Here is a 7927-nt window from a genome sequence, read left to right as displayed (position 1 = left end):
CGGCTTGCAGAGACACGTGTATGTGTGTCTGAGCACACCACATGAGGACAACCAGATGCCCTGCTGGGAGCCCTCTTAGAATGCTGTGCTTATTACTCTGCTCCAGAGGTTTCTGGAACGTGCCTCGGAGCTGCCTTCAGAACCACCAGAACATTCCTTTGAGCAACTCCAACACCAGCAACTCCTTATCTTAGTGTCAGTGTCTGAAAGGACCAAGACTCAGCTGGTGTCAGGAGAGCTAAAAAAAGAAGCCGAGCAGGGTGCCTGGGCAGCTGGTCGGTTAAGGGTCAGGCTCTTGGGTTTTGGTTCAGGTCACGATCTTGTGGTCTGTGGGTTCGAGCCCTGGGTCAGGCTCTGCACTGAACAGTGTGGAGCCTGCTTGGGATAGTCTGTCTGTCTGTCTCTCTCTCTCTGTGCCTCTCCCCTGCTCGTGTTCTCTCCCTAAATAAATAAACTTAAAAACTAAAAGCTGAGCTGTGTAGCCCCTCAGCCTCCTCACAGGACCCCCTCAAATGCCCCAAATGATGGCAGCACCCTAAAAACACCACCACCCGTGTGACCATCTGAGGGATGCTTCGCATCCAAAGCATGCTCACTCGGTCCTCACCCCTGTAAGGGGGGGACGCGGTGGGGTGGCTGTGCCCACAGGTACCCACCCGAGGCCCCACAACTACGAAGTGCCGTGACCCCGTGTGACCGCTAACAGAGCACACGTGAACTCAGTGGCCGCGGAAGCAGCAAATAACTGTGTTTCCCCACGTGGAAAAAGAAGACACGAGGAAGCAGTCAGCACTCTGGCCTTCAAACTTCGGGGTACCCTGTCCCAAACCCTTGCTTCCCTGAAGGGCCAATCACGCACTCTGGCATGCTGCTCGTGAGTCTCGTCTCTGTGGGGCCCCCAGGAAAGCGTCCTGGGCACAGAGAGCTCTCGGAGGAGTCCCGGAGCTTACGGTGGCTCAGGTGGGTGAAGCCCCTACAATGACCCTCGTTCTCCAAGACCTCCTCACCCACTGCACACGCCTCCTCCACCCTGCAGACCACCTCGTCCCCGGCCCCTCCAAAGCAACCAGGGTAAGTGTGGCAGGACGGACAGCTGATGTCCCGTCCCAGCCGGGCCCCTGAGACGGCGGGAAGCCTGCTCACCTGACGTGCCAGCGGAGAAGTTCTTCAGCGAGGGCCTCTGGACCACGGTGTACGACTCGCCCACCACAAACACCTTGTACAAAACAGCGTTGTGGTTGATGAAGTTCTGGACCACACAGGGCGGCTGGATGGCACTCAAGCCCTCCTGGTTGAACACGATGGCCATCTGTAGGGACAGGGGGCCACAGGCTCTGTCACAATCCACCACCTACTCAGCCTCAGACACAGGGCCACCTCGCCTGGCCAGAGCCTGCCGCCAAGAACCATCCCTGCAGACTGAGGGCTCCCCAGGAAGAATCTCGAGCCAGGGTGAGTGGAATGAGACTTGAGAATGAACACCTGGAGGTCAATTCGCTCCTGCTGTGGGGGTTTGGAAATCCTGCACCATCAGGCTGTCCATGTAGGATTGAGCTGGCTGTGCACTGCACAAGTCCACACCGTAGTCCCAGGAATGGGAGCCCTAGTTGTATGCTATTCAATCCTTACAAAAGCCTTGGAGATTCCTCCACGAAGATCCAGGAGAGGCAGGGAGTGTGAGGCAATGGATCAGGAGTTAGGAGGCCTCGGGTCAAAGGCTAAGGGTAAGGGCCTCTGGTTGAGCACTTGGAACATGCCCAGCCCTGTCCTGACCACTTAAGGCGAGTCACCACGTGCTGTCCTCACGCTGCCTCTCTGAGGTGGGTGCTATTATCCTGCACCTTTTACAGATGAGGAAGCTGAGGCCCTGAGAAGCCCAGTGGCTTGTTGGAAAGAGACGGAGCCCAGGATGGGGCTGGGTTGGCCCGGCTGCAGCCTCAGCCTCTCACACACTGAGGGAACCACACGGATGCTTGAGGAATGGGACTGTGCTGCTCTGAGTCCCTGACTCCTCTGGGAACAAAGGTCCCCACTGAGAGGATCTGGTAAGGCCCCTAAGGCAGGGAGGGCAGAGGCGCAGCTGGAGGAAATCTCTGCTTCAGCTCAGCGGCCACGACTAATCCCTCGCAGCCCACAGGCCCCAGGAAGGAGCCACCAGATGCCCAGGACCGTGCGCAGGAACGACAGAGCCTGGACAGCTGGAGGCCTGCGCTGGCAGCCGCCCCTGACATCAGTGGTCACGGAGCATCCCCGCAACGTTCCCGGTGCTCGGCCAGGCAGGGCAGAGGCGGAGGGGCAGGCCACACACGGAAGCAAACAGTGTGTGCATCTGTGTGCGTGTGTGTGTACACGTGTGAGTGCCTGTGTGTGCCTATGCGCGTATGCTGCAGCGACCGTCTCTTAGCCTTCTGACAAGGAAGGGACAGCCCACCGGTGCTCTGGAGCCAGAGGAGCCAGACATGGGCTTACGTCCCAGCTCCAGCTGTGGGTAGGGGACTTGCCCTGAGCTCATTTTCCTCACTTGTAAAATAGCAACAGTAACTACCTCGATGGCTTCAGGGGGCACTTTGAGCTTTGGGCTCAGTGATTTAACAAGATGAGGGGTGGCGATTTCACCACCAAGGAAATCAGTGTGCATGGACTGGCTAAAAAAAGAAAAACCAATTCTGTGAACAGGAAATAAAAAGAGAGTGGCTTGGCAAAGCTAGTTGATTTTAGCTGAGCTTGGGATTCTGAGCGGGAGCTTAGGCACACCTCAGCACAGGTAAGGACCCTAATCAGAAAGCCTCATTACTGGGGCGCCTGGGGGGCTCAGTCGGTTAAGCGTCCAACTTTGGCTCAGGTCACAATCTTGCAGTTTGTGGGTTTGGGCCCTGCGTCGGGCTCTGTGCTGATGGCTCAGAGCCTGGAGCCTGCTTCCGATTCTGTGTCTCCCTCTCTCCCCTCTCTGCGCTCCTCTCCCCCACCCCACCCAGCCGCCCCACCATGCTTTCTCTCAAAAATAAAAAAACATTTTTTTAAAAATTAAAAAAAAGAAGCCACGCTTTCCTGTTTAAAGCGAATCATGCCCACAGACCTGTCCTCCATCCCTGCTGCACCCAATCCTCGGGCACCCTGGAATCAGGGAAGGGCCATGGTCCCCAACATGCCATGGAGGGCACCCCACTCAAGAGGGCATCCCTCTGATGTTAAAGCCTCCCAGGAGGCAGGCAGCCCAGAGCACACACAGGCTCCCCGGGAGTCTCCAGCCCCCAATCCTGGATGCTGTGTTCCCATCTGGAGCACACTGACACAGCACACCATGGGCTGGGAGACGGGGGCGGGGGGGGGATGCACCCATGCGTATGGTTTGGAGCCAGACTCAGACAGCTAGACTGAGGGGTGAAAGCCTCCCCCGAGGGCGCTGACCGCACACGTTGGCAGGAGGGACTGTACGTGGACCTGAACACCCACAGCTACTCCCACGGCCCAGCAGGCTCCGTAGCAGCGGGTTCCCTATGCGTGGCCTCCCCCGCGTCCCTGACAACTGTGATCCTATCCCCACTTACGAGTGCAGACAGACACTCAGACAGGCCAGGTAATCTGCCCCAAGTCCCATGGCTGGCAGCACAGGCAGCCGGACCTGCCACCAGGTCCACATGATTCCAGAGCTCTCTCGTGAAGAGAGAAGGGGTTTCCTCCCCGCGGGCTGACCTCTCCTGCACTGGGACGGTCTAATCACACTAATGATGATCAGTGGTCCTTCCATCCAGAAACCCGCAGGGCACTGGCCAACAGAGGAACCGGGGCCACTGAGGAGAGGCAGATCGAAGGTTGGTGGGCAGGTGCCAGTGCCAAGAGGAACAGGGGCTCTGGCTGCTCTGAAGCACTCCCGCTCCCTGCCAGGGCCTGGCATGGGGCACATCCCTGGCCCAGAGCCCAGGCAGGCCCAGACGGGGGTGGCTCCCCAAGGGCGCCCGGCCTCAGGAGGCAGCTGACCTTTGCAGCAGGCCGTGATTTCCAGGGGCTGCCCCCACATTCCTTCCCACAAGCGGAGGCACACTCTCGGCCCGGTGGTCTCCATCATGCCACGCCCCATGTCACAGTGACACGGTCTGCTTACAGACGCTTCGCCACGAACGGGTGCCAGGGGTAAGGACCGCCTCGCAGCTCTGCTCCCGGGCACCGCTGGGGGGCTGTCCAAGCTCCGTCCTACGGTCTTGGGGAACATTCCTGACTGGGTCAGACTCTCCTCACAGGACCCTCCGGGATGGGCCCGAGACTACTGCCCAGTGCACTCTCCCAGGTCCCTAACGGGGAGGCCGCCAGGCTGGGCTGTGCCCCTAAGGGTATGGAATGCAGATGGGCAGGGGGTGGGGGGTAGGGGGAAAGCCCTGAGGGCAATGTCCCAGTGTGGCTCCAAGGGATAGCAAGGGCAACCCAATGGAGTCCCCGCCTGGCCATGTGCTCCTCTTAACCCCCGAAGACCCCCTCTGCTTACGGTCCTGCACCTTATCTCACCGGTGCGACGTCTCTGGGACTCTGCCTCTACCACTGGGGCAGGATGCACCTCCTGTGTGCTCCCCGCCCGGCACTGAGTGAGGCCGGGAACGCCCGCGGGGGAACACCGCAATGATGGAGGGGGTGGTGGAGTCCCCACACACTAGCAAGTAGAGTGCCACCGCCTCCCCCGCTCCCTTCTACGTGCAGCAGGCCCAGCCGGTCTTTGCTGGCAGTGACAGCGCCCTTCCAGTCACAGCACTCAGAGGGGCCCGCGGCAGCCGCGGGCGCACAGCAGGTGCCCAGGAAGCGATCGACACTGACGAGCTCAAGGTTGGAAAGTCGGACAGGTCAAACGGGGATGTGATGTGACTTGCTGCGGCTTGAGGTGGACGGGCAGGCCCCTGCACACCCAACCCGCCCTTGGGGACAGGACAGGCACGGGGAGAGGCTGGAGAGCACGCACAAAGCCACAGCCAGGAGCAGGACAGGGAGCAGTTGCAGTGGGGGTGGGATCCGGCACACAGACCCCTGCGGGCTCCCAGGGAGAGAGACACCGTGAGCTGGGGAGACCAGGGGGACAGGGCAGTCCGAGCTTCCACTCACCTCGTGAGAGTTGGTACCATGAGCCACTCTGGTTTTACAGACTATGGGGCAGGGAGAGAGAAGCAGAGAGAAATTAGTGAGGTTATTGCCCACGAAGCCCGACCTGCGACCCAGGGAGAAATTCGTGGCCTTCCGGCAGCCCACGGGGATGAGGGGCGAACGGGGGACACACTGACTCACAATGGCCGGCAGAGAAGCACATTGTGCCCCCACCCCACCCCAGGCAGCCAAGGCCTCCGTGCATCCCGGGAGCACAGACACCCCCCCGCCCCAACCCGTCCCGCGGCCTGGCCAGCCTGCCCAGTGGGGCCCGGGCATGGTACGCACTGAAGGGGAACGCCAGGCCGTTCTTCTCCAGGAGCCTCATGGTGTCGTCTCCGCACAGGCTCGTGAGCTCCATGAAGGGCGGCGAGCAGATCCTGTCGTCTGGGGACAGCGGAGAAGCCCACGTCAGCACGTCTGCCCACTAGCCCCCCCACCCGGCCCACCTCCTGGGACAGAGCCACCTCCCCAGGGCCACCCTCAACAGCCCTGCTTTCCTGAGCACACACCCCGAAGTCCACAGCAAGTGTGCACGCGTGCACACACACACCGATGGTAACGGTACCGTATACTTTAACTATATTTCCTTTTTCTTAATTTTTATTTGAGAGAGAGAGAGGAAGAGCGAGTGAGCGCACACGCATCCACGCACGTGAGCAGGGGGTCGGGGCAGAGGGAGGGAGAGAGAGAGAATCCCAAGCAGGCTCGACCGGTACAGAGCCCGACTCAGGGCTCTATCCCATGACCCTGGGATCATGACCTGAGCCTCAATCAAGAGTTGGACACTCAACTGACTGGGCCACCCAGGCACCCCTTTAACTACATTTTCCAATAATATTTCTGTAATTACAAAACCAATATATGATAAGTGTAAAACTTGACCCCCCCCAAAAAGTAAGAACCACATGCGTTCACAGATAAGACTATAACCGTGAACTTCTCAGCCTGAGGCATATACGCATTTACGCACGCAGAACTTTACAACAGGATACTGTTTTGTGACCCAAATTCTCTCTCAATGAACTACGGACATTTTCCTGGTTCAATAAAGACTTCTCCCACCATTCGCCTCCTCGGCTTAACAGTGTCTGCGGGAGCGGCGCCACATGCTTAGCTCCTGGCACGTGTCTAGCACCGTGCAAAGGACTTTGCATGCATCACCTCTGAAGTCTGCAAAATAATCCCACCAGAAGGAAGCTGAGGTCAGGGAGATTAAAGCGCGTGCCCAAGGCTACACAAGCATTCCTGCACCTGGGGACACAGGTCCCTCACCCTCTCGCTACCTAAAGGACACATCTCATCAGCCATCTGCCTGCCAGGTCCGGACTCCTGACTCCCTCCCTCCGTCCCTCCCTCTCTCCCTCACTCAGCACTCAGCACCCGTCTCCAGCCCCGGCCCTGCCCCCTTGCCGACACCTTCTCACACCCTGCCTTTCCTGAGTCCCTGGTCTCGGAGGGGTGCCCATTCAGTGGGTCCTCGGCACGTTTGGTTTTTCTGAAAAGCTCTGGACGCCGGGCCTGCTCTGGTTATCAGGACACTTCTGGTGCCAGGCACTGAGTTCGGGCAAAACAGAAGATTTGCGGGATAACCAAATGTGCCCGGACGCTCTCTACTGATTGCTAAATTACACTACTGGTTTGTTATTACTGTTTCTTGTCTACTCCCCTTCTCAGATCAGGCCAGCAGCTCCTCAGGAGGTGGGACCACCCTGTACTTCTTCTGGGCACAGGGGCCGGGAAAGGCTGAGCGTTAGTGAGGTGGGGGTGCCCCCCCCAAACTTGGAAACCAAACGAAAAGTAAACAAGCAATGTGGCTTGTCTCCAGAAGCTTCTAGCTACTTGGCTGGCTAAGGTCAGTACATTAAACTGAGGTTTAAGATCCAGCCTCATATAACTCATAAAGATGAATGCCAAGAATTACACAGGGTGTATTAAAAATGTTTTTACCCACCCATCCCCCAATCCAAACTCCATAAACAGGCGCAGAAATGTTAGGTGTTGGCAGATTTCAGAGGTCGCAGGGCTTCTTGGGGACCATGGGAGGTGGGCTGGGGGCAGCGTCTGCTGAGCCCTGGCAGATGGTGCTGCAGGCCTTCCAAAGACAGAACTCCTTTAATCCTCAAATTGCTGTCACAGTATCTCCATGGGCAGAGGCCAAAACAGGCCGCCTGCCCCAAGTCACATGATGGTCAATGACAGAGGTTCAAAGGACAGGCCAGGAAAAGACAAGTCAGGAAAATCAGGGTGGGCAGGTACTGGGGCTACGTCCTGGCTCTCAGCTGTAAGTCACTACCTAAACAAGGCCCCATTTCTGCACCCCCGGCCTAGGCTCAGAGCCAGGATGGGAAAGCTTGTTGCTGCAGGTTGTCCCTGCAGCGCAACCCAGTGCATACCGGCTTTGACAGGCGGCTGGAGCCCCTTGGCCCATCCCCTCCCAAGGAAGATTCAGAGACCCCTGGAGCCCAACAGGCTACTTCCTGCAAGAGCTTCCAAACTCCCCATCACCAGATTTTTCAAAGCAGATGCCTCGGCCTGGCCTTTAGATTTGCCTTGTAATGGCCCCCCTCCCCCATCAACGTCCCCTCCCACCCCAGCCCACCCAAACTTTTACACGTGACTGATAACAAACAACTTCTCAGGAAACTGCACTCGATAAGTGCCAGATGACACAGTCTACAAAGCAACTCAGGCCCCCTCACAAGGACCCATGAGAGAGTACTGTCACTCCCATTTTACAGAAGAGGAAAATGGGGTACACTGAGGTGAAGCTTCCTGCCCAGAGTTACACAGCAAATATGTG

The 7927-nt window shown here is 58.2% G+C and overlaps 1 protein-coding gene across 1 annotated transcript in view; it reads right to left on the bottom strand.

Moving 5' to 3' along the window:
- The window catches only part of ITPK1 (inositol-tetrakisphosphate 1-kinase), a 172021-nt gene that overhangs the window by 13350 nt on the left and 150744 nt on the right, over positions 1 to 7927 (bottom strand). The window contains 3 exon segments of the mRNA XM_077780893.1: positions 1144 to 1309; positions 5086 to 5126; positions 5413 to 5511. Of these exon segments, the coding sequence (XP_077637019.1) occupies positions 1144 to 1309; positions 5086 to 5126; positions 5413 to 5511 (306 nt within the window).

This window comes from Crocuta crocuta, unplaced genomic scaffold (assembly GCF_008692635.1).
Source record: "Crocuta crocuta isolate KB4526 unplaced genomic scaffold, BGI_CrCroc_1.0 scaffold299, whole genome shotgun sequence".
In the NCBI taxonomy this organism is placed as follows: Eukaryota; Metazoa; Chordata; class Mammalia; order Carnivora; family Hyaenidae; genus Crocuta; species Crocuta crocuta.
This window is presented reverse-complemented; position numbering and strand designations above follow the sequence as displayed.